Raw genomic sequence first — 27,591 nt, 5'->3', positions numbered from 1 at the left:
AGACGCAACTTTCAGCAGTATCAAAGAACACTTCTGTCCCCTAATGAAGTGCATTTGACTATTCTCAGTCCATTGCAAGTTCATTTGGAAAACAACCAGGTGGGAGAATTTTGAAAACATAAAATTAGCTGAGATTAGAGTTGCTAATCATGCCATCCAAACCTGAGTGACCAATGTTAAAATACAAGTGCTAAAATCAGTATTCTAAATTTTGGGATAACATCAACTGCATTCTCATAACTCTAGAACTACTTTTTTTTAACCTGCATTCTGTCTCACTTTCAAATTAATCTAATTAACATGGCACATTACTATTCGGCTGCTAAATATTACAAACAGAAACCTGTATTTATGACAAACTTTAGAAATGCACTTTGAGTATCTGAGTAGTTATTTTTCAAACAGACATGCAAATTAGCAGATACATGGGTTGACATTATTTTACACTGTGGATGCCCTAGCAAAATTTATCCTTTTTTTGTTTGTTTGTTTTATTTCTGTTAACAACCTTACACCCAAAGTAGTTCTTCCTCTGGGCATGTATGCTCTTAACACAGTGTTGTGTTACTCCATGCCAGGCTTGCCCTAAGTAACCTGAAGCCTGCAGACAGATTTTAATAAAATGAAGTCATGTTTTTTTTTCTTTCAAAGCTTTTAAGATATAACTAAATCCATAAATTTGAGACTGTAAAAATATACAATATCATTAAAAATAAAACAACAATGCAGGGTATTGTGAAGCAGACTGACTGGGTGACAAGTCCTGGGAATAAAACTAAATTTGTGGGGGCGCCTGGGTGGCTCAGTGGGTTAAAGCCTCTGCCTTCAGCTCAGGTCATGATCCCAGGGTCCTAGGATCGAGCCCCGCATCAGACTCTCTGCTCTGGGGGAGCCTGCTTCCTCCTCTCTCTCTCTCTGCCTGCCTCTCTGCCTAGTTGTGATTTCTCTCTGTCAAATAAATAAAATATTAAAAAAAAAAAAAAACTAAATTTGTGGTGATCACAGATACACATGCTTCATTGCTAAAGCAGCCCCAACTCAGGAACAGTGGGATGTCAGAGTGAGCTTAAAGGAAGTGTTTATCAAGCAGCTTCCATTATATGTCCTGGATTTCTGGAATATGATACAGTTACACTCTAGTGTAACACCACTCACACCAGACTGAAGGTTGGTTACAACACATGGGCAATTTGAAACTGCGATTTCAACAATGGCACCGACTCAACTGTTTGGAGAAATGTAATCACAGTGATTTATTACTTTACACAAATGTGTATCCAGCTTATAAATAGTCTACCACTGACCCCTTTTATCTCACACATAACTGAAATAGTGAATTTGCAGTCTTGGTATCACTCTATATTAAAAATGATAAAGCAGGTTTTCAGAAATAAAACTTTCCATCATCTCGTCTACCACTTTGTTGTATTAGTCTACTTAGAATCATTGCCAATCTACCTAATCCTGGTTCTTGGTAAGCCTTACTCGCTGGTCCTACCCTTGTCTTCAGTAGCCTTTTTAAATCACCGCCTATTTCTGTACCATGTACGGAGACTTTGATGCATCTTTCAAGTAGATATTTCTATGTTTCCCCTCTATAGTGGTTTCCCCCACCTCTAAGTAATATTCATGCTCTAATTGTTTATTATTCTGATCTACTCTTTGATCCACACTCTGTCATCTTGACCATATCATTCTTGCTGAAATCTAGAGTTAATATTTTTTTATACTATCCTAATGAAAGTGCTCCATATTTTCATATACTAACTCCTTTGGCCTGTTTCTCTGTAAAGAAAAAAACAAAAACAGGGGTGCCTGGGTGGCTCAGTGGTTTAAGCCTCTGTCTTTGGCTCAGGTCATGATCTCAGGGTCCTGGGATGGAGCCCCACATTGGGCTCTCCACTCACTGGAAGCCTGCTTCCCCCTCTCTCTCTGCCTGCCTCTCTGCCTACTTCTGATTTCTCTCTGTCAAATAAATAAATAAAAACTTAAAAAAAAAAAAACCCTCCCTCTTTAAGAATAACATTGACTTCATTCAAATCTTTGCTTCTAAGCTCTTAGAAACAAACTCTTAGGAAAAAAAAAAACTGAAACTTTTAATTTTCCATCAGGTTCTACTTTCTTAATACCAACTATCTTCTTCTTTATCTTTACCCTAGCTTTTGGCTGCTTACATTATCCACTATGACGGGCTGCCCTTCTCCTCCAACTTTTCCACTTAAAAATCTGATTACTGAGACACACACACACACACACGCATGAAAACACGGAATCAAAGGGAAAAAAAAAACAAATGCACATCCTGTTTCTTATCTAGTTTAAGCTTTATAATCCAATGACCCTGCTCAAACTGAATCCTCTCTATGCATAACCAGAAGCATCCATCACTGTCTATGGAGACACAAAGTGATATTAGGAGGAAAAAAAAGGCAGGAGATACAGATATAACCCATACACATATATTAAAATTACATATTGCCCAAGAGTTTTACCTCATAAAAGTAAACAACTCTTCTTTAAAGGGCACAAAGGTGGGTTTTCTCTCAAGTTAATGACTTACAAGGGGCTTTATACAGCTAAAAACCAAAACTTTAGATCTCAAGCTTGATTTTTTTCAAAGCGAGTCTTAGGCTTTCACACTGAATATGTCACAGGAACAAATGAAGAGGAAAGCCAGCACTGTGTCTTGGGTTTGAGAAGCAGCATCCTAATAGACTCCCCTCCAATGGCAAAATAGGCAAAGGAAGACCCATATCAAACCACTATGGTTTGGAGAGTGATACACAGAGGGAATGAGAGTGAGGCTGAAGGAGGGGGGAAATGTAAAAATAAAACCAGAAGATGCCTTTATGCACCACTGAGGACAAATGCCAGGATCTGAGATATAATTAACTCAATGCGCTACACCTGAGGGCAAAACAAACCCAAACAAAGGCAACTCCAGGGAAGCGACACATTATGTCTTCCCCTCAATCCCAGGGAAAACAATACACCCTCAAAATATTTCTGAGGTATAATCACAAAGCGACACAATCATCAGTCTTTAGGATCCAAACAAAACAGAAAAAGATTTTCACCTAGAGTAAATAACAACTTTACGTTACAGACAGAGCGTCGCGATAGAAGAAATGCCTGTCTAAGTCATCTCTCTACCATGTCTTATGATTGCGGCTATTCATGCAGAGAATAAGGAGTCAAATCAGTGCTGACCCAGAAGACATCCTTTCATTCAGTGGTATTTGGCCTCAATTGCTTCACGGGTCTCCTTTCTCCAAAAAAAGGAAATTATATAATTGTATACAGATAGCAATCTAGAATAAAAAGAAATACTGCACTCTCTCTTTCTAGACAAAGGTTAGCTTTCTCTTTGTTTTAGGTAATAACTCCTTTAAAATTGTGCTTTCCACTAGATACTCTACATGGAGGTGAGAGCTTTAAATCTCAGAAACTATCATCAGTTCAGAGCATGTTTCCTATGAAGGGTAAGGTTCAATATTCCAATGTCATTTTATTCCAGCCACAGAAAAATACCTGTTTTCTTTAGCAGTGACAGGTTATGTAAGAAGAGTCAGAGGTCAAAGAGAATAAGCATAACATTCATAGATTACCTCGAACTGATGTAAACTGTATTAGCAGGAAGATAATATTCATTAGACTAATTCTCCTAAACAGTCTGAATTGAGTTTGGCACATCATGTCTCAAAAACTACTCACCTTGGGATCACAGGTTTGTACACAAGCATAGATGATATACCTTAGCATGCAATGACTAGCAAGATATCAAAAGCCACACAGGTTAACGTCTCATTCTGTGAAAAGTAATGTGTTCTTTTAAATATAGGGAACATTATGCTTGTAATTAAACAAACTAATGTCTAGTCGTTCTCTAAGCCATCGTGATTATTCCAGGCACAACTGGTCATATCTGGAGAAAAGACTCTGAAATGGGCAAAGCCCTAAAAGGTTCTCTCACCAAATGCCTGGCCTTCTTTTCTCCCCTTACCTGATAATGAGCCTGGGCTTGCTGCGCAGAGTTCAAGGTGACATTGCAGAGTTTGCAGTACAGGGGCTTACATAGCTCCTCCAGGGCAGAGTCTTGCTCCCCTCCCTTTGGTAACTCAACTTCCCCGGCCAGAGGCAAGGAAGCCTCCTGCCCAAAAGGCTTCTGTGGTGGAAGCTGCAAAGTTCCTGCAGACCGGGCGGCCACTGACATAGGAGGAGAGGATGAGGGCCGCTTAGGCAGAGGAAGGCCAGCGTGTTGCAAGAGGATCATTGGGTAGGAAAGTCTTGGGCATAATCCGATGGGCGATGAGAACTCAAATCTTCAAATCTTTATCAACAGCAAAAAAAAAAAAAAAAAAAAAAAAAAGCCCACTTAGCAATGCAACCTCGGCAATACAACATGTAAATGACCACACCATCTGACCCCTTCCTCCACTTCTCTGAACCACCTTTGGGATTTCTTTTTGCTTTATCTAGCAGACTCTCCCTATCTGTTAATCCACACTGACACTATGCTCTTCCACGGAGAACAGCCTTATACATTTTGCTTTATTTTGCTTGGCCCAGCTCCAACTGCGGTCCCTCTGGCCCACGGACATTAATAGCATTGCATCCATGGCTAATTAAATCTAAAAGTCACACAGCTGAAATGGACATCAAAGGTCACCTAGTCCAGACCCCTTCCCTCAGGCGCACTGACACTTAACTACTCTCGATGATTACTATGCACAGACAAAAACACCACTGGCAAAGAACCTCAGCAAATGTCTCCTTTTTCACCCAAACGGGTCTTTGCATCTAGAGGAATCAAAAGCAGCAAAATAGAGACTTCCATGTCTCAGAACCCTTAAACACTTCTAGAACTAGCTAAAATATCAAGGAAGTCTAGGAATAACTCAGTTACTGTGTAAAAAATAAATAAATAAAAGAGTTCCTTCCCATCAACCAGTAATATTTAAATAGGTAAACCAATGAATGATTCTTCATAGCAGAGGCCGCAGGCAGCTTCACATGTGCTATTTGGAACATACACTATTGTGTTTTGCTTTCACTTTTTAAATTGAACTAGTCACCAACATTTTAAAATCAAGAGATTCATGGCTTCTCCTGATAAAAGGATGATCTGACACATGGTCCTACATCTGACACATGGTCCTACATCTGACACATGGTCCTACATGGACAATTAGTTAGGATGGGGAGGCACTGTCCCCAGTAGCCAGTTCTGTCTTCTCCAGGCCATCTCCATCCCACTTAGCATACTATCTGTATTTGTGCTACTTAACTGCTCCCTGTAGGCCATTGAGCTTAGGACCCCACCTCAGATGGCCTTAAACTATATTCATGAGTCCCCTATAAAATCAGAATATCTTCTCTCCCTTTAGCCATAAATTACCTGCATAAAACAATGTATCAAGTAAATGTCCTCTGGGATAATGGTTCACACTGTCAGAAGCCCCCATTTAATTCTAGTTCCTCAGTCTTTCAGCAATTTCCTTTACCTTCTTATTAAGTAACTGATTATTCTGTTTTGCTCAGAAAAGATCCAATATGTTCCAATACCTCTTTGATTTTATACATGATTTCTCCTGCCTCCCACCCAGATGGTGCTTTCTAGACCTGAGTATCTCAAAATGAACCACAGTACATGTTCTGAGTTTCCACGATTCTAATTAACTCAAATTAAAATCCCTATTCCAAAATATACAATTCCTTCCACTCTCTCAGTACTATTAAAACCTCTTTCCTTGGTGAATAAAATATGGCTATTTTAAATGACTGAAATTTTCCATCCGCAAGAGAAATGTGTACATTTTCTGACAATAATACATTTACTAAAATTACAAAATAATACATTACCAAAATTTTAAAAGGTTAAAAGTCTCTTTTACTACATTTAATAAGTATACACATGGAAATTGCAATCAAGTAACAACTTTTATACTAAATTCAGGGTCTGGGAGCAGCGGAGGTATCAGTGCAATGGGAAAATAATGTAGTTAAAGACAAAGTACAAAAAGTAGTCATAATATTCAACAGTACTTCTCATTCATCATAATACTTAAAAGAACAATATTTTTTATTCTTAATCAGAAGTATGCTGTCCATATCTCTGGGAACATAAAGAAAAGCCATACAGATTTAGGACCTTTAAAAAGATTCTCTGTAATCATATTATTCCTCTCAATTAAATCATGCAAAGACAGGCATGGACATTTTAGAAAGGAAAACTAAGGAAACAAAAACCACGGATTCAAAAACTTAACTACCTAATTATAATAATTCACAATATTAAAAGACTACACAAACCACCTGTACAGAGACATACTGCTATCAAACTGCCACAGACAAGCTGCCAGTTCAGAACGGAAAATGGAGGAGGGTGTTGAAATATTGGGATAAAGGAAATCAACAATATAAACAAAATCAAATACTACCAATTGCCTAGACATGTCTGGACTTGTTTTATGAAAGCTCACTCCCACTTGAGGAAATTCCAGCACGCATCTCCCCCAATGTTGCCTACAGGTTTCCATCAAAACAAAGGACAGTCTCAAAGCCCAGAGGTACAAAAGACCCCCTCCAGAAGTGATAAAATCCCCTGCATTCCTAAAAAAAAAAAAAATGCTTACCAAGTACAGACATACCCATTATCATATTTCACCTTCATAATTTTTTAAAAATAGCTAGATATTCTAAAATTATTTCCTGTAATATTCAACAATCGAAATGATAACTCCCAAAAAGGCTCTGTGCATGACAACTACATCCGTTCACTATGCTAGCAAACAAAAACTGGCATAAATCTAAAAGATATAAAACCAAGCCTTTAGAGAAAGCATGGATGATGGAATAGAGATACTCAAAGCAAAGGAGACTCAGATCCATTCAACTACTGCAGTAGATGAAAAGAAACTAACTCCATGGCTGATGTAAATAAAATATTCCTCAGATCTTAAAAACCATTCGACTTTATGGTGGTTAAGGTCCTGGTTTGTAAGGGGTTTTGAGGAGATAATAAAGAAAGTCAAAGCTTCATAGTGTACCCTGTTTAAAGAAAACGGATGACCATAGCATAGTTTTCACGATTGGACTGGGGCCTACTCTTCACATACAGTATTAAAGACAACCACTTTCTCATTTGGAGAAATCTACAGAGGAAAGACAACAGGGTAAAGGAACAGGTTACTGACACCTCAGCGAACTAGGGAAGTCTGTACAGTAACTGGGAATTCTGGAAACGAGGCGAAAACGGTGAGCATTATTCAGAGGTCATCAGAACGCATGGGGAAGGAATGAGAGACAGAAAAATAGAAAAATAATCAGCTGAAGCAAGGTATGTCCTGTAAGGAAGACTGAAAAGAACGTAGGGATCTGAGGAAGAAAAGGCCTTGGTGAACTGGCGAATGTTTTCCATTCTCAGCTACGACGGTTCCTATCCAGGGGAATCGTTTACACATCTGAGTCTAAGCTACAGACACTTCAGCATCGCCCACATATACCTTACATTCCTAATATGTGCCCGCATCCACACAAGCGCGCGCACACACACAGGCACACACGCACCTCGATCCCGCAAGGATGCCATCACGAAAGATGGAATCCCCCGTCTCCCACCGGGCGGGGGGAACGCGAGGGCCAAGGCAGCAGCCCCGCTAGACGATCCGAAGGGTACACGTGAAAAGCTCAAAAACAAACAGATAAATAAAAGCAGCGCAAGCCTGTCACGTGGAGGGCAGGTGGAAAGTCCGCACCCGATAGGAACCGCTAGTCGCCTTCGATCCCGGGCTTGTCCTAAATGCCCCGAGACTCACGATCGCCCTCACTTACCGGAACCCTCCGGCCGCGCCAGGAGTCTGGGCGCCGCGTCCACCCGGCGCGCCCGCCGCCGTCTGCCCCTCGCGCTCGGCTCTGCCAGACTCAACTCTGTCTCCCTCCGCGCAACTTTCCCGGCCGGCCCCGGCCAAGCCCCCGCCGCAGCTGAAGGCTGACTGTCAAAAGTCAGTCCAGCCGGACCCACAGGGAAACAGCTGCAGGAAGTGACTGCGGAACCGGGAGGCGGCGAAGGAGGAGACTGAAGGCGCCGGCCCGGCGTCACCACTGCGCATGTGCCAGGCAGGGCCGGCCCGGCGGCGGCGGCGGCGGCGGCGACGACGAAGGCGGCAGAGGCAGCGGCGGCAGCAACAGTAACAGTGGCGGCGGCGGGGGCCGCACGGCTGCTGCAGCACCCCTCACTGGCCGAGTTCACAGGCCGAGGGCGCGCCGGACAGGTGCGGGCACCGCGAGCACAGGGACGCTGGGGCGGGGATGGGAAAGAAGCGCGAGGCAGAAGGTGGGTGCACCACCCAGCGAACAGGTCCTAAGAGCTAGCTGTTCGTCACGTACACCCTGGAAAGTTGATCCAGAGTAGACGCTTAGACAGAGCTTTTGCAACTTTTCATCTCCTGTCATTGAGATCCAAACCTTTTTCACTCCAGCCGCGCCCTCAGTCCGCTGGTTGCCACCTAAGGTCCTGCCAAATTGTCCAGGATCCTTTAAAGTGCTGTGACAGAACCTTTAAACGGCTCTCTCTTGAGAGGTCCCAAGATGAAGAGAGTGGCTAGGGGTTCAGTGGTCTCCAATCACACAAGAGTGCGTGTGCGCGCGCGCGTGCGCACACACACACACACATACACACACACTCCTGCACTACAGTGGGCAAGAGATAGAGAAGACTTTTCTCCTGACCCCTAGATCGTTATCTGCAAGACAGAAAAGACCAGAAAGAGATTGGCTGGTGCTAGAATGTCATATTTCTCCTAGTCAACCTCAACACCTGTAGGGTTGACATTGAGATATGTACTGAAGAATTTCCAGCTCTAAACTTCTATTAATTTGTCAACTATTCCATAGGAAGATTTGCTGCGGGGGTGGTGGCAAAATATACATAAATTTACATTTCAGCATTTTAGGTGTACAGTTAAGTGCCATTAAGTATATTCCGACATGGCCATGTGCTTTTTTAATCATTAATTAAAATATCAGGGAGATCTAAGTACAGAAATGTGCCCGAGCAGTAGGCAACTATTGCAGGAAATTAAGTTTGTTTCTTTGATGGAAAACAAGCCATCCAGGACCACCACCAATAAACCAGATTGACTGTTTTCCAGAAATAACTTCATAAATACAATGATTGTTTAGCAATCATACACACACAGCTAGTGTACACGGGCCATTTGGGGAGAGTAATCGATCACACCTAGGTAGAAAACAGCATTTTTCTGAATTGATTCTCTCAACTGTTTATGTATATATACTTTGTGTGTCGGAACCTTAAAGGGACACACTGCTTTTATAATAATAAATGCTGATGAAATTCACTTTCCAGCCCTTTTCTTGCATGGTCTTTAGCCACATCACAGTCTATACTCTTTAGTTAGGACTGCAGCTGGTTCTCTGCTAGCCTTTCCAACCTGTCCGTCCTATCAGTCTCCTAATAATGAACAAAACAGAGTCACTCATATTTACTTGCTTACTCATGGATAGATCCCATCCACGGCACTCACTTTCCTGCCTTTGCAACTTACCTTTTATCTGCATCTTGACTGCCAAGTGCTTTTTCTCCCCATCCCTGTATTTCTAAATCCTACCTACCCTTCAAGCCCTCGTTTTCAATGCACTGCATAGCACTTCTCTGCACACTTTGATGACACACTTAATATTTATTGCTCTGTATTATAATTACTTAAAGAAATCACTATTCTGCCCTACAAATTCCTTAAGCACAGAAAGGATACATATCTTGGGAATTTTCAAATTGTATATTTCATTTTTTATTTAGTTCTGTGTGTCAGGATAAAAATCTGACATATTAACTGAGGTACCTCACCCTCCAGCTCTGTACACAGACATATATTTCCATGTCCTCTACCCCTGGTGTTATACTGTTCCCAAACAGCTGGGGCATTTCCTTCCCTGCCTCAGGGAGAAAGAAGAAGCAAGTCTCAGATGTTTGTTTAACAGATATTTGAAGCTCATGGTGTGGCAATAGTCTTATGAATCAAAGGTTTGGGTTTGGAATAGCTCTTTAGGAGCTGAAAGAAAAAAAGAAATTAGACCACAACGTATAAATCAGCTTCGCTGTAAAAGCAAACAACTCCCAAATCCCAATGGCTAATTGCCACAAAGGTTTATTTCTTGCTTGTATTAATAACATGCTGTGGATCAGCTCCCTAGATCCTCTTGTTCCAGGCCCCAGGCTGAAGAAGCAATCCCTATATGGGACTTGGAAATTCTCATGACATGTGGGAAAAACCTGAGAGATGGCAGAAACACATGAGGTCTCTTAAAGCTGCTGCTTCAGCATGTCATGACATGCTACTCATATCCTATTGGCCAAAATTTTTCATATAGTCAAACTCCAAGTCAGTGGAGAAGAAGTCTACAGCTTCCATAGGTAAATCACATATCAATGAGCATGGCTTCTAATCTTACAGACCAGTGGTGGGTGGTGGTTAATTATAAACAATAATGCAAACTGCCACAAGCACAGGGGAACCATTTTCCTCATCCTAGAGGTTTTGGTGTCATCAAGAAGGGATTTATACCTCCCACTCATAATCAAGATTAGCTTAGAAGAAGCTATGGAGTTAGAAATAACAGAACCCCCAGATATATTTCTCAGATTGGAAGACAATGGAGATCTGAGTTCTACTGCTAGGGCAGAAATCTGAAAAATGACCAGGTCCAGGTGTTTCTCTTTGATAAGCCAACAGAGAGCAGCATGTTAGCATGAAGTATTTGGGTATGGAGAGCCAGAGAAATGCCCAACACCTGTTCTGTAGTATCTATGGCATTAAAGACCATTCAAAGGGGCTAAGAGAGGACTATAAAGGATGGAATGGCTTAGAGGTCAAAACAAAGAAATACAGAGCTTAGTGCATAGATCAGTGATCCAAAATCAATAGAAAGGTGGACATCAGTTTCTGAGGTAAAGCCAAGGGTGTTTGCATCTGAGAACCAGGTATCTACCCTTGCCACCTGCCTCCACAGCCCTCCCCAAAGAATTTAGTGGCTACCCTGAGAAGAACAAGGGGGAGTCAGATCATTATAAAGAGATTACATTTTAACCAGAAATGATTTGGGGTTAGGAGAGATTTTTGGGTAACAGAAGTGCATGTGGAATTGGCCAAATTAAGTTTTCTTGCCTTAGGAAGAACTAGATTTTGACATTATGGCTAATTTCAAATATTTTTTAAAAATATTTTGTACTCTTGAGTTTTATTACCTGATTTAACATAACTAGTATATTTGTATCACCGTGGTTGATTAGATAAATGGATGAATGAATGAATGAGATATCTCTGTTTCCTCCCCTCTATAACAGGGATTATGCCTTACAGTTACACTTCATAGGAATGTTGTCTCCTTGATAAAACTATTTTGTGGGAAACTCTCTGAATTTATCAGAAGGAAACACCCATATTGAAATAAGGATGATCATTTTTCATTATGTTAGATCCCATACTGAGAAAATCTATATTTTGCATGAGTTTATTTACCAAGGAGATGGTTCCAACACACTTTTGGTGTCATGGCTTGAGCCTCTGGGAAATCTAAGCCAGGAGTATTTATGCTATTTCCAAAATCAGAAAAAAATGGGGAAATACTCGTGCTTTTCCATGTACCAATGCAATTTGTCAGATCAGATCCTCTTTGGAATGTAAATTTCCATTATTCTTTGAAACTGCATCCTTTACTCTCATGCCCAGGCCATGGCACATTATATCTTCCAGATCACCTTTATTCTTTAAATCATAGAGAAAGTCTCCAAAATTATTTGTCTCTCACACTAACTACTGCTTTTTCAACACAATCCTTCCTTTCTAATCAAAGAAGTACAACAAAAATCACGCAAAATAATCTCTCAGGCATTTTAATAGCATTTTAACATTTTTTATATTTTTTTAAATTTTTTTTCAGTGTTCCAAGATTCATTGTTTATGCACCACACCCAGTGCTCCATGTAATATGTGCCCTCCTTAATACCCACCACCAGGCTCACCCAACCCCCTACCCCCCCACATCTTAATATTTTCTACTTAAAGATGAAGTGTGAAGAAATAGTAGGAAAACGGTGATAGCCCCGACATGAAATTTTAACCTCCCTAAATTCCCCTGATTAAAAAACTCTGTAGACAACGACTACCAGAAGGTATCTACACAGCCCCAAATGCAAGTGATGATAGGACAAACCACCAAGAGCTACAGAGCTGTGTGGTTTCAGCAAGAGACAGCAGAGAGAAGCAGCAGAGACATGGGAAAGACTGAGAATACCAAACTAGCCAAGAGGGACTCACTGGAAAGCTCAGTGGGCCAATCTGAGGACAGCAGCTGAAACTGAAAGGAGCCCCGCCCAGTCCAGGAGCAGATGCATGGAATGGGGACGTTTGAGTTCTGAAGGGAATGGAGAGGACTTTGAGGCCCATCAGCTGTCAGAGCTAACTAACCTTAACTCCATTCCCAAACTGAAGAGAAAGTGCTGGGAAAATGAAAATAGTGCAGATTAGAGAAAGAGGAAAGAGATGATCCAGAATTGAAGAGAGGAAGGAGCCAGGAGGTCTCAGAAAGTAAACCAGGAGCCTGGTGAACATAACATTAAGAAAAGAGTGAGCTTTAAAGCCTGAAGTTGAAAAGGTATCTTAACCCACCCATCCTTCAGCTCCTGATCAAACCTATAGTTTGAGTCCCAAACTAGCAGGGCATAACAGAGGGCAGAGAAACATCTCTCATCTCTCATCTCATAATGCAACTTAAGCATTATGGGGATGCACTCAACAAAATCCAGACATAAGACAAATGACCTGATTTCTTCAAGATTAAATTACACAGCAAAACAGGGATGGGGAAAGGAGGGGAGAGGGATATTTTTAAAGTCTTTAACCTGCAGATTAACATTTCCCTCCAGGAGGAAGAAATCTCTATAGAACCAGGAGCACCAAGGGCAAGAGAAGACTGATACTCAGCTCAAGCAGTCAGGAAAAGAGAAAGCAAATTCTTCTTCCCCCATCTTTTTGTTATATTCAGTTCTCAATAGATTGGATAATGCCCTCCCACATTTCGGGGGTTGGGGCAATTCACTTTACTCAGTCTACTGACTCGAATGATAATATCTTCCAGAAACACCCTCGAGATACCCTGAAATAATGTTTTGTTTTGTTTTTTAAGATTTTATTTATTTATTTGACACACAGAAGGAGAACACAAAGAGGTTAAGCATTAGGCAGAGGGAAAGGGAGAGGCAGACTCCCTGCTGAGCAGGAAGCACAACATGGGGCTCCATCCCAGGACCCTGGGATCATGACCTGAGTCCAAGGCAGATGCTTAACCGATAATGTTTTAACCAGATAGGTAGACGTCTCATGATCCAGCCAAGTCGACACATAAAATTAATAATCACACCATGTGATATAATGAATGCTGTTTTAAATTGTTAAATTGGTTAATTTGTTAAGCAAAGATAACCAATATAGGCCTGCTCCCTTTTAAGAATTTTCTAAAAATATGTAAATGTAATATGTAAAATGTAATATGTAAATATTATAATTATATAATATATGTTATATATATTATATATATATATATATATACAGACACACACACCCTCTTTTTTGGTATTGTTTTCTTGCCTATTCTTTGCTGTTTATATTTCCTGACTAGTGTTAGAATCACATTGTCAAATTAAAAAAAAAACCATTGGGATTTTAATCCAAATTGCATCAAACTATTAAGTAAGTAGTTAATAATTAATTTAAGGAGAAGTTAAAATTTTACATCATTCTCTTCCTAGCCATTCTATAATGATTCAAGTCTTGTATGCCCTTCACTAAGATCTTGTGATTTTTTTTGTCATAGGTACATTATTTTATGTATTATTGCAATTATTGAAATAAGTAAAATATACATTTTGTTTTACTGAATGAAATCTATTTTCTCTTTTTTTTAATTTTATTTATTTATTTGACAGAGAGAAAGAGAGCATAAGCAGGCAGAGTAGCATGAAGAGGGACAGGGAGAAGCAGGCTCCCTGCTGAGTAAGGAGCCTGACATGGGGCTCGATCCTAGGACCCTGGGATCATGACCTGGGCCGAAGGCAGTTGCTTAACTAACTGAGCCACCCAGGCACCCCAAGTCTATTTTCTTTTAAGTAATTATTGCTGGCATGTGGAAAAATTACCAAAGCCTTGCATTATACTCAAGTATATAAGTAACTTTATTATCTGTTTGTGCTATCACTGGAGTTGAACATCCTGCCTTGTGGGCAGATTTCTCAATATACAAGACAGAAAAATGAATACCATGGCAATCATATTTCTTTTCTGTATCCTGTGAATTTTAAGATTATCAAATTTAGTTATTAAGGTCTACAAGCAGCAGAAATAATGACTACTTTTCTAAAAACTCCGTATTTCTTCCCTGGCCTAATATCCTTCTCCTTTCACAATCTACAAAACTTACCATGTCAATTCTAAAAAATACTAGAGTTAACTTTTATTTTAAAAATACTTCCTACACTGTTGGTGGGAATGCAAGCTGGTGCAGCCACTCTGGAAAACAGCATGAGGTTTCCTCAAAATGTAGAAAATAGAGCTACCCTATGACCCAGCAATCACATTACTGAGTATTTACCCTAAAGATAAAAATGTAGTGATCCAAAGGGGCACATGCACCTAAACGTTTACAGCAGCAATGTCCACGATAGCCAAACTACAAAAAGAACCTAGATGTCCATCAACAAAGGAGATGGACAAAGAAGATGTGGTATATATATACAATGGAATACTATGCAGCCATCAAAAGAAATGAAATCTTGCCATTTGCAATAACGTGGATGGAACTAGAGGGTATTATGCTGAGCAAAATAAGTCAATCAGGGAAAAACAATTATCATATTATCTCTCTGATATGAGAAATTTCAGAGGCAGGGCGGGGTGTTGTGGGGATAGGGAGTGAAAAAAATGAAACAAGATGGGATCAGGAGGGAGACAAACCATAAGAGACTCCTAATCTCACAAAACAAACTGAGGGTTGCTGGGGGGTGAGGGGGTAGGGATAGGGTGGCTGGGTTATGGACATTGGGGAGGGTATGTGCTATGGTGAGTGCTGTGAATTGTGTAAGACCTGTCACAGACCTGTATGCCTGGGGCAAATAATATATGTTAACAAAAAATTTTTTAAATAAAAATAAATAAAAAATAAAAGATTTGCCCATGCTATAGATCACCTTTATTATTCTTGAGCATTCCGTTGTTCAAAAGAAATGCAGTGTATTTTCTGTTTTACTGTTGATTACTTTGGTGTGTCTAGCTTTTGAATATTAACATTGCTACTATGAAAAAAAGAATAAATAAATAAATATAAATATAAATATAAATACCTCTCTAGGAACACCTGCTTAAGCATCTGCCTTCAGCTCAGGTCATGATCCCAGGATCCTGGAATCCAATCCTGCATCAGGCTCCCTGCTCAGTGGGGAGTCTGCTTCTACCTCTCCCTCTGCCTGCTGCTCCCCTTGGTTGTGCCCTCTTGTGTGTGTGCTCTCTCTCTCTCTCTCTGTCAAATAAAAAAATCTTTTAATCAATTAATTAATTAATTAAAATGCCTTTCTTATTCAGACCAGTTAGTCTCCACCTGTTTCTTTGTCACTGACATCACTAATGTGATCTCAATTTTGCATGCCCATTATGAAAAAGCCAAACCATACTTTTTCCTGACCCTTCACACTTGCAGCCACTATTCTGTTTGGGAAAAATCATTGTGCATCCACATATTCCTATCCGTACCATTTTGTGTATATGCTTATCAATGATATCTAAAATGGCAAGAATAATAAATTTAACATTGGAAAGGAAGAGCCTATGGGAAATAAGAGCCTACCATGTCAGGCCCCGTACTGGTGGCTTTATGATTCTTACAACAACTCTAGTGAGGTAGGTATTCATTTATCCATTTTATAGATGAGGAAAATGATTCTGAAACCATGGGTTCTAGTTCAAGGTTGTTCAACCTAGATCTCTTGGACCCCAAAGAGGTTTCTACTCAATCAGAGCTCCTCAAACTCTAAATATGCACACAAGTCATGTGAAGATCTTGTTCAAATGCAGATAAGTTTCTGTAGGTCTGAGATAAGGACTGAGATTCTACATTTCCAACAAGTTCCCAGGTGATGCCAACACTAGTAGTCTCTATCTCTGTATCACACTTTGAGTAGCAAAGCATGTTGCACAGAATTTAAGACAATCTGACTCATTGGAAGGAGCACAGGCTTTGGAATTTGATCATCTAAATTCAAAATCTAATGCAGTTACTTAGCAGCCTTCTAACCTAGCATAGATTCTTTCTGAACCTCAGTTCGTTAGTACAAAATATGGAGGAAAATAAGACCTGCTTCACAGTATTGTCAGGATAAAAAGATAATGTATGTCCAGCATGTGACACATAACAGTGGCTTCTCCTTGATTTGCCTCTTCTTGGGAACTTAGAATACTGCTGTAAAATCTATAGCTGTTCAATATGTGTACTTCTTGGTGGCAATGACAGAAAACAACTAAAAGTGATTTGGGCAGAAGGAATGGAAGGATATTGGGGATTTCCTTGTAGCCCAGCTATGAGAAAGGCAGTTAGACTCCTGGAACCAAGGACTCAGATGCTGCTGGGAATCTCTCTCAAAGACCTGTTTGTCTCCTAGTGCAAATTCGATTCACACTGTTTCACTGCAGTCTTGTTTCTCACGGGTAGGAGACTTGGATGCCAATAGTTCGCAAACATTACAGCTTAAGGTTTCCACCATCAAAGAAAACTGAATCTAGGCTCTATCTTTCTGGTCCAAATTTTAAAACCCTTGAAACAGAATTTTCTTGTCCGCCCTTTAATCCAGCATCACTGGTCTGAAGGGCAGGGGCTCAGAGAAAAGAGTATTGCTAGTGAAGTACCAGCTACTTCATTGAGTCAATTGGTGGTGACTACAGTGAAAAACCTTAGTGCCAAAGGAAAGAATTGGAAGAAACCTCAGTGCTTGTCCTAGTTGTGACACTAGTTTTCTAAGTGACTGGGGGTGAATCACTTGATTCATCGTCTTCTTTATTTGCATAATAAGTGCTTTGGATTAGAGATCTGAGCTCATATCCAAACATGAAATTTTATGAGCCTATACATATATGTGATAAAAATGTATAATTCCTTCCAGTTTAACGGTTAGCTTTTGGGGGCAAAAAAGATCTCTCAAATGGCACGATCTTCCGTTAGTATTTTCCAAGCAATTGAAGAATGGGAGGCACACATGATGAGGTCCCAGTGCTCCATTCCAGGGCTAGCGTTCTTTAACATTGGTGAGTGGCCCACAAGTCACTTTTGAAAGGAGAATACACTCAAAGTTGACAGAACTATCTGTCGTTTGTTATCACCTGTCCCTGGCCTATACTGTCCAATTTGTTTTTATTTTTGAGCAGGACAACCCCACCCTCCCTTTACTTTACAATCACCACAAGTAATAAAAATATATCCATGGTTGAAGGTTTAGCTGAAAAGGTATGAGTAGAAAAGACCCTCCTGACTAGCTTCCAAGAAGGTTGCTATTACTTTACAGGATTCTGTCACCTCATTCACGTATTCATTCAACAAATATCCATCAAAGTCTGCTACGTTTCAGTTTTCCAGGTGCTGGGGATACAGCAGAGAAGGCAAACAAGATCCCAGAGTTCCTGGTACTTATTTCCTAATTAAGAAGATAAATAATAAATGTAAAATAAAGACATGGATAAAATAATATCAAAGGGCCATAGTGCTATGAAGAAAATTCGTCTTTAAAAAAAGTGACTAGTGGGGGCGCCTGAGTGGCTCAGTGGGTTAAGCCTCTGCCTTCAGTTCAGGTCATGATCTCAGGGTCCTGGGATTGAGCCCCACATCGGGCTCTCTGCTCAGCAGGGAGCCTGCTTCCTCCTCTCTCTCTCTCTCTCTCTACCTGCCTCTCTGCCTACTTGTGATCTCTGTCAAATAAATAAATAAAATCTTAAAAAAAAAAAAAGTGACTAGTGGGGCGCCTGGATGGCTCAGTCGTTAAGCATCTGCCTTTGGCTCAGGTCATGATCCTGGGGTCCTGGGATGGAACCCTGTATCAGGCTCCCCACTCAATGAGGAGCCTGCTTCTCCCTCTCCTACTCCCCCTATTTGTATTCCCTCTCTCACTGTGTCTCTCTCTGTCAAATAAATGAAAATCTTAAAAAAAAAAAAAAAAAAGTGACAGAGAATGCATAACAGAAGAGACCTGAGAGAAGGGTCAGTAGGGAAGGTATTTCTAAGAAGGTAATACTTGAACTTCTGCCTGAATAAGCAGAAGACGTCTTTCACCCGAACATTTAAAAGAAAAACATTAGATGTTCCTGAAGCAGGAATTAATATTGTGTGGTGGAGAAAAAGAAAAAAAGTTCAATATGAATTAAAAGGGGAGTGATAGAAGATGATTTGGGAAAAGATGCAAGACCAGATCATGGAAGCCAGAGAAAGAATTTGAGTTTTATGCTAAGTGCAATAAGAAGGTTGAATTCTATTGAACAGAGAGTAACACAATATGATTCTTACTTTTATGATCATTTTATGAACTGTGTGAAAAATGGCTTGGGGGTGCCTGGCTGGCTCAGTTAGCAGAGCATGTGACTCTTGACCTTAATATCCTGAGTTCGAGCCCCACACTGGGTGTAGAGATCACTTTAAAATTTAAAAATTAAAAAAAAAAGGTCTTCCACATTGGATTGATTCCAAATATATATTACCTTAACTTTAGAAAACCAATTATGTAATTCAGCATGTTAACAGACTAAAGGAGGAAATCTGTGATCCTTTCAATTAGACGCAGGAAAAGCATTTGATTAAAAATGTAAGATCTGGGGCGCCTGGGTGGCTCAGTGGATTGAGCCGCTGCCTTCGGCTCAGGTCGTGATCTCGGGGTCCTGGGATCGAGCCCCGCATCGGGCTCTCTGCTCCGCAGGGAGCCTGCTTCCTCCTCTCTCTCTGCCTGCCTCTCTGCCTACTTGTGATCTCTGTCTGTCAAATAAATAAACTCTTTAAAAAAAAAAATGTAAGATCTGTTAATGATTTTAAAAATTAACACATTCTGTCTGGCATGTAAGAAGCTGGGAAGTCATCACTTCACCCTAACAACAAGTTAAAAACTGATAAACTGAAAAATCAACAACTCTCCTCAGAGTTGAAGATAAATGAGGTCAAGGGTAAATCGCTGTCCCTATAATTAGAGAGGCCAACAGGAGAATATAGAGAATCACAGCTTAGTGGAGAAAAAACCCATAATCAGAAACCTCCTTGGGAGCTAGTGGCTGGAGGAAAAACTGAACTGTAATTGACAATTACTGGAATTTCACTACAGACCATTCTGAGAGTTAAAAACTTCAGTACATAGTTAATGGGTGGGGGGAGGGTCACACTTTTGTTAGTTTTAGTTCCTGGAGTTCTACCCGGGTTCTCAAAGTGAGTATCAGAGAAAAATCTTCTTACATTTCTAGCAACCAGGAGGTAGAAGGAACTATTTTTGAAATATGCAAGAGCTAGGGCACCTGGGCGGCTCAGTGCGTTAAGCCTCTGCCTTCCTCTCAGGTCATGGTCCCAGGGTCCTGGGATCGAGCCCTGCACCAGGCTCTCTGCTCAGCAGGAGCCTGCTTCTCCCTCTCTCTGCCTGCCTCTCTGTCTACTTGTGATCTCTCTCTGTCAAATAAATAAATAAAATCTTTAAAAAAAAAAAAAGAAAGAAAGAAAGAAAAGAAATATGCAAGAGCATTCTGTTCTTGATAAGATCTGCACTCAGGAGATACTATTTAACCAGAGACTAAGCTGTGAGGGTCTTAACAAAGCCTCACTGACCTGGGAGAAGAGAAGAACCCAACTCCAGCCCACTCTAGCCAACTTGTTCCTTGTAAGGAAGTGGGGGTGACTAAGAAGCATGTGTGAAGTTCACAGTCCAGAGGCATAGGCTCACTAAAAGACTAAGACCTACTCAGAGGGCTATAAAATACTTCCCCTGCAACCTGCACCTACCACCACATCATTAAAGGCCTACTTATAGCAGTTCACTCCGCCCAGGATATCATGATTGGATATTAAGACCAAAAAATTACAAGGCATACTAAAAGGCAAAAAAACACAATTTGGAGAGAAATAGCAAGCATCAGAACCAGACTCAGATATGATAGGATGTTGGAATTATCAGACCGGGAATTAAAACAACTATGAGTAATGTGCTAAGGGATCTAATGGATCAAAACACTGTAACCTAAATGAAGAATGCCATTATGTGTTTATTAGGAAACCAGACATGCCATATACATATATGCCATATATGTGTGTGTGTATATATATACACATATATATGTATACATGTATACATATATATACATATATATGTGTATACACATACACATATGTGTATGTATACATACATGTATACATATATATACATATATATGTATACACATACACATATGTGTATATATATACATATATATGCCATATACATATATATAATGTCTGAGCTTGAGGATATCTCAACTGAAACCTCCAAAACTAAAAAGCAAAGAGGAAAAAAAGACTGCGGGGAGAAAAACAAAAATCTGAACAGAATGTCCTAGAATTATGGAACAACAACAAAAGATGTTACATTCTCATATAACAATGCAGATCTAATAAGTCTCATCATACAACCCAATGAGAAAGTTGAAGGCAGAGATTGCTCAAGTAGGCAGGACAAAAATCCATCCAGTACCCCCATACACTCAGTCATAGGCTAAAGAGTATGGCATTGTCTCAAATGCTGGAGTAGATTCCAAAGTTGCTATAGTGGAGGCTGTCAGCTAATGGAACACCTCACCATTCAATGGCAAGTTCTTTCTTAAAGGGAGATCTGAGTAGCCCAACTCCAAGGCTGCCACAGTCCCTCTCTTGCACCAAATAGATCCACTATTTCACTCATATAGGAAGTAACTTCTCCTCTCTTGCTAATGGATAAAATCAGTAGAAGGAAGAAATGACAGCCCCATTCTTGTAGGTGATCTCCAGACTGCAACTTGTCCTCATCCTCTAATCTCTGCTATTCTCTCTCACTCTCAACTGTCATCCCTGCAGGTCTAGATGGCTTACCTTTAGGTGTGAATTACACCTTTGTTCCAGAGGGGTCTGAGCCCCAGGTAACCATTCACTTTTCAGGCTATGGTTGCTAAACTTCTCCAGTCACAACTCCAACTGGGTAAGGGATAACCAAGAAGTACCCAAACTGATCACTTGAGTTCCACATGGTTCTTCCCATATTGTTCCCCATTATATAACAGTGTCCTACTGCTTTGAGATAATTGCCCATGTCAAGATGTTGACTCCTCTTCTCAGCTGCAGATTCCTAAGTAAGCAACATCTAAAGTGCCCAGGAAATAGCCATATCTTGTAGTTCAATGAGCTTATAGGTGTGTCCCCTGGATAGTGCATCCCCTTTAGGGACCAGGACCTCTATCCCACAGTTGCAGGGTTATTTCAGGGATAGGAAGCACTATGTCCTCCAAAGGATAATTATGAATAATGATAGGTGAGGCTTAGTCCTATCTCAGTTCCTTGGATCCTGGTCCCATGTGTATTTCTAATTGAGAACACGGTGTCCTATGGAGATCTCTAAATCATATGCATCAAGCAAGATTCAGCATCAAGCAAGATGATGTTTCAATCTCACAAAATACTACATTTGTCCCTAGAGATACCCTTCTATTAACCATCTCTTCAATTCTCTGTAGCTCAAGCCTGCTGCTATGAATTGAATGTTTGTGTCCCCCCAAAAGGTATATGTTGAAAGCCTTAAAACCCAATATTTGGTAGAGCTTTTGAGAGGTATTTAGGTTTAGATGAAGTCATGAGAGAAAGCCCCCATAATGGGATTAGTGTTCTTATGAGAACACCAGAGCTTCTTCTCTCTACCATGTAAGGATACAGCAAGAAAAAGACTATCTACAAACCACAAAGAGGGCCTCACCAGAAACCACCACCCATTCTGAACTGATAGCTGATTTCTAGCCTTGGAACTGTGAGAAACAAATTTCTGTTGTTTAAGCCAGTCAATATATGGTATTTGGTATAGTAACCCAAACTGAGCAAGACAGCTTCCATTCAACCTCTCTGGATAGTACAATAATTGGAACTCCCTGGCTTTTGACATATAAGCATTACTCTTTGAGCTCTATAGCTTTAAGATCCAATTATCCCCATTGATACCAGCCTCTCCTACCATTAGGAGAGCCTCTCCTACATTAATCATAGACTGTAAAGTAGAACTACCACTGACCTAATTAGTGATGTCCCTCTCACTTGTGCATTCAGGATGGCCTTCGTAAATAGTATGTACTCTGGATCTTGGACCTTAATTCCCTGGTGGGTTTTCTGGCAGCATATAATATGAACATTTTGGCAAGCTCCATCTCCAAGTCTTTTAATCTCTTCCTCCACCATTAGCCACGGTATTTTAGGCATTTCGATTTCATTCAGCGTGGGCCCTTATCTTCTTCAAGCTTCTTACAGTCACTCTAGCAATGACCTTACATCATGCTCTGGGGTCTTTGTCATGATGTTAAATCTCATGTTCCAAGACAGTGATCCCCAAGTCAATAACCTCTTCCACATCCAGTCTTAAATTTTAGCCATTTTGATCAAGAACTTTCCCTGGGTCCTGCCAGTACTTGCTGACCAGTTCTCACAGCTCTTTTGTGGTATGGTCTTTCTTCCCCTTTTTGGTCAAGTCATTGGATTGTGATTTAATCTTAGTTATTGGCCTGAAAGCCAGGAGAGTAAGCAAGGACACATCTTGAGAGAGCCTCTGCTGCCTTGCAGAGGAGAGACCGTGAGAATAGGAGATGGAAGTGCTAGCTTTTAATAGGGAGGGTGACCCAGGCTCTGAGGGTTCAGAGGAATCTGGGATTCAAAATCTTTGGGATTATCTACACAAATGTCCCAATCCCATGTGTCAGAGCCCTAAGCTTCCCAACCACAGCCCCAACCTTAGCGTAGCAGGCCTGTCTTAGCTGAATACGCAATTGTCTTTGTAGCTTGGTGACTCAAAATGTTAAATCCCCAGTATGGTTTTCAGAAATCTCTGCTCTCTTAGTTCAGGAAATAAAGGCCTTTAGGAGTTACCAAAGAGGTCCTATGACCTTCACACCCAGTTTTCAATTGTTTGTTAAATGCCCTCAACATTCCATTTATCCCTCTGTTGTTGGGATATCAGTGCAACTTAATAACAGCCAGCTAGTTTCAGTACACATGTCCACCCAACACCAGGCACTTTTCAAAAGCCTGAATTATTGCACCATTGAAGGTTCTCACCTCCACAAGAACATTTTCCCAAATCACACTGGTGGAAATGTTAGCAATTTGCTGCCAGCTTGAATATACATTCTCTTTGCCTCATATTCCACCTAGAATGGGACTATCATTGCCAGCCAATCCCCAGGCTTCACAGCTGGTTCCTCACTGCATTACTTCAGGTACTTGAGCAGGTAGGCACAAGGTAATACTAGGAAAGCAAGAGGTTTACTGGAGGTTGATGTCTACAAAAATTAAAGGGAATGAAGCAGACTGGACAGGAAAGCCTTCAAGAAACAATGCAGATCTGACCATCTTAATCAGCCCAGTGGGGAGTGGCAGGATGAAAAATGCTGTTAGAACTCTTGTATCCTATTTTATAATATGTCTGTTTGAATATAGAAACAATGTTTTATGTTAATTACTGCCAGGGGCAAAAATGAGTAACAGCACGCGCTGTGGCAAATAGACAAAATGTTGTAACACTGAAGGCATTGATTTTATAAAATTGGATTGAAGCCAGCTCCTACCAAACATGTTTTTTATTTCTTGTCAATTTTCTCTTCTTTCTTGAGATAACGATATTTTGGAGACCCTAGAATCCCATGAATCTGTAGATAGAGCCTAACAAGATGTTTATTTGTATGTTTGTTACTACATCACAAGCTATGAAGGGAAATCATCAAAAGAAGAAACTCAGAATGCAGCTATATACATATATATATGTATATGTATATATGTATATACATATATACAAAGATAATAGGGTGCAAGCAGAAATTCAGGCTAACGTCAGGCCTCCTGTGAGAATGTGTCCCTAGGGACATAAGAAAGACAATCCAGGGTCAGCACCTTTTACAACTTTGGGATTAATTGTCAAAAGACATTTTCAATGGAGAAAGTGAGCTTTTACCATTAAATCTATAACTTTTATCACATGTAAATTAGAAGTCTCAAATGGGTCATGATTCTTGAGATCAACTTTCTTCACACACCCTCAAAAATCATTTTTCATTGGAGCAATGCTATTGTTTTCGATAAAAAAAATGTTCACAGCCTGTCATTTCTGCCATCTTGTTAAACATGCTAAGTAGAGAGGCAAATTTTCTCAAATGACATGTTCTCAGTAAAAGATACAGGATTAGTTAATAAATTCAGGAGATAAGCACTCCTACAGCTTTATATGTGATACCCATTTGTTCATTTTTTTCAGTTGTTCTCTGTTCACTTAAAATTCCATATCTTATTGAAAATATTTTTGTTTGCCTTTGGCAAACAACAATGATTTCACAAGTATTCTCATGGCAAACAATAGTAAAGAGAAATCAATGAAAAGTTGATCAATGACTTATCCTCAACATGATAGTGTTATGTTTGTTTGATGGCATGTTTTAACCATATCAGAGTGTGTCTTTTGATGGTATAGTTCAAAAAGTTCCATTTTTTCAGCTTGGATAATAATTTTGGAAGCAAAACATTTTGATCAAATATGCAGTACCAAATCTTCACCAAATTTTCTTCTATTTGGCAGCTTCACTGCCAACAAGAATTCTGAAACTGATTTTAAATTTTGGTTTTGTTTAACTCTTCTAGTTATTTAGATGCCAACAGGCTCAGTGTATGGTGAGAGCCCCTTTCCAAGTTGGCAGATAGCCATCTTCTTGCTGTATCCTCACTTGGCTGATAGAGTTCTCTAGTCTCTTCTTATGAGGTCACAATTCCCATTGTAAGGAACTCATCCCTATGATCTTCTCTAAACTTAATTAGTTCCTCAAAGCCCCATCTCAATATCATCACATTGAGGGTTAGAATTTCAACACATTCATTTTGGGAGGACACAATCATTCAGTTCCCAACAAAAGGACACGTAAAAAAACATTCATATGCAACTCATACTAGAGTTCTTTTAGATTGTTGAGACCAACTTTTATAATTTCACATAACATCCCCCTTATGTCATTCCATGAAATAAATTTCTTTCATATCTCAGTCCGGGGGGGGGGACAACTTTTTTCCACAATACTGCTTTGTTTCTTAAATGAATAACATTGAATCCTTTAATTTGATAATTGTGGAACCATCCACCAAGTTAACCCCAATGATCCCCATCTCCTGATACATTCTTATGTAGCTGCATCCACAATGTAATAGAGTTGGTCTGTGTCACCAAAGAGAGTATCATAGAAGTAATAGTATGTTATTTCCAAGATTAAGTCATTAAAGGTAATGTCTCCTGACTTCTTTCTTGAATCACTCACTCTGGAAAATCCAATTCCATGCTGTGATAGCACCTAGGCAACCCTGTTGAGAGACATGGTGAGGAATTAATGCCTTCTGCTACCAGCAATTGATCAACTAAGACCATCAATCTCAGCCAACAGCCATGTGTTGAGCTATCTTGGAAGAAGATCCTGCAGCCCCAGTCAAGCCTTCAACCAATTGCAGCCCCATCTATCATCTTAACTTCAACCTCATGAAAAACCCAAGCCAACCCTCAAGCTATACCACTCCTGGATTCCAGACATAACAAAAAAAATTTTAAGCGGTAAGTTTTGAGGTAATCGGTTATACAATAATAGTTTATCACTCCGCTTCCCTTTTTCTTTTGCCTGTTAGGAATCCTAAATTCAAATATGAGTCTCTCCTCCAAAATTTAGGAATTAGACTAAGTATTTTTTTTTTTTTACAAAATGAAGAACTATAAGCAGGGTAAGTTAACAGAATAAGGCTAAAAATAAACATTGCAGCTAGACCCAAGCTTGAAGTTTTTTTCAACATGGAAGCAACAAAGTTACTATCTGAGTCTTTCTTAAAGGATTTGAACATAAGGTCTGGGAAAAAATAAAAATATTCACAAAATTATAAGTTACCTAAACAAAGATTATGCTTTTATCCTCTGCATAATGATTCCAAACAACCAGTCTATAAGAGATGTTTTCACCAGTTCACTAGAAAGCAAGAAAAATAGGGTAATGCAGTCATTTTCATTAAATTGAGTTTATTCAATTTAAATTTATTTGTTGATAAATAGACATTTTTCCAAAGAAGACATCCAGATGGCCAACAGATACATGAAAAGATGCTCAACATCACTCTTATCAGGGAAATACAACTCAAAACTACAGTGAGCTATCACCTTACACCTTTAGCCTCAAAAGGGCTAAAATTAACAACCGGGAAACGACAGGTGATGGCAAGGATGCAGAAGAAAGGGGAACCCTCTTATACTGTTGGTAAGAATGCAAACTGGTGCAGTCACTCTAGAAAATAATATGGAGTTTCCTCAAAAAGTTAAAAATAGAACTATGATCCTGCAATTGCACTACTAGGTATTTACCTAAAAAATACAAAAAATACAAAAATACTGATTCAAAAGGGCACATGTTTTTAACATGTTTATAACACCAATGTTTATAACGGCATTATCAACAATAGCCAAATTATGGAAAGTGCCCATCAACTGATGTCCATCAACTGATGAATGGATAAAAAAGAGGTGGTATGTACGTATGTGTATATGGCAAGAATGAAATCGTGCCATTTACGGTGATGTTGATTGAGCTACAGAGTACTATGCTAAGCAAATAAATCAGCCAGAGAAAGGCAAATACTATATTATTTCACTTATATGTGGAATTTTAGGAACAAAACAGATGAACATAGGGAAAAAGAAAAAGAAAACCAGAAAACAGACTCTTAACTACAGACAATAAACTGATGGTTACTGGAGGGTACATGGGTTGGGGATGGGTTAAATAGGTGATGGGGATTAAGGAGGAAAATCATGATGATCACTGTGTGTTGTGTATAAGTGATAAATCATTAAGTTCCACACCTGAAATTAATATTACACTATTGGTTAACTAGGTGAAATTTAAATAAAACCTTGAAAAAATAAATCTGTTTATGTTGAGATTATGTTCTTTCTTTTTTTTTTTTTTAAGATTATATCTAGGGGCACCTGGGTGGCTCAGTGGGTTAAGCCTCTGCCTTTGGCTAAGGTCAAGATCTCAGTGTCCTGGGTTCGAGTCCCGCATCAGGCTCTCTGCTTAGCGGGGAGCTTGCTTCCTCCTCTCTCTCTCTCTGCCTGCCTCTCTGCCTACTTGTGATCTCTCCCTCTCTCTGTCAAATAAATATATAAAATCTTTAGGAAAAAAAAAGATTATATCTATTTGAGAGAGAAGCAGAGATAGTGACAGAGAAATCAAGAGA

At 39.8% G+C, this 27,591-nt stretch overlaps 1 protein-coding gene across 2 annotated transcripts in view; it reads right to left on the bottom strand.

Moving 5' to 3' along the window:
• Window positions 1-8,049, bottom strand: part of ZMAT3 (zinc finger matrin-type 3) — a 33,059-nt gene extending 25,010 nt beyond the window's left edge. For both annotated transcript variants that reach the window (XM_046002611.1, XM_046002612.1), the window contains exons 1-2: window positions 7,834-8,049; window positions 4,004-4,330 (exon numbers count right to left, since the gene is read on the bottom strand). In XM_046002611.1, coding sequence (XP_045858567.1) covers window positions 4,004-4,273 — 270 coding nt within the window. In that variant the 5' untranslated portion in view covers window positions 4,274-4,330; window positions 7,834-8,049. The remainder of the gene's footprint in view (window positions 1-4,003; window positions 4,331-7,833) is intronic.
• Between the last annotated feature and the right edge of the window lie 19,542 nt (window positions 8,050-27,591).

Source organism: Meles meles, chromosome 4 (genome assembly GCF_922984935.1).
Source record: "Meles meles chromosome 4, mMelMel3.1 paternal haplotype, whole genome shotgun sequence".
Taxonomy (NCBI): domain Eukaryota; kingdom Metazoa; phylum Chordata; class Mammalia; order Carnivora; family Mustelidae; genus Meles; species Meles meles.
This window is presented reverse-complemented; position numbering and strand designations above follow the sequence as displayed.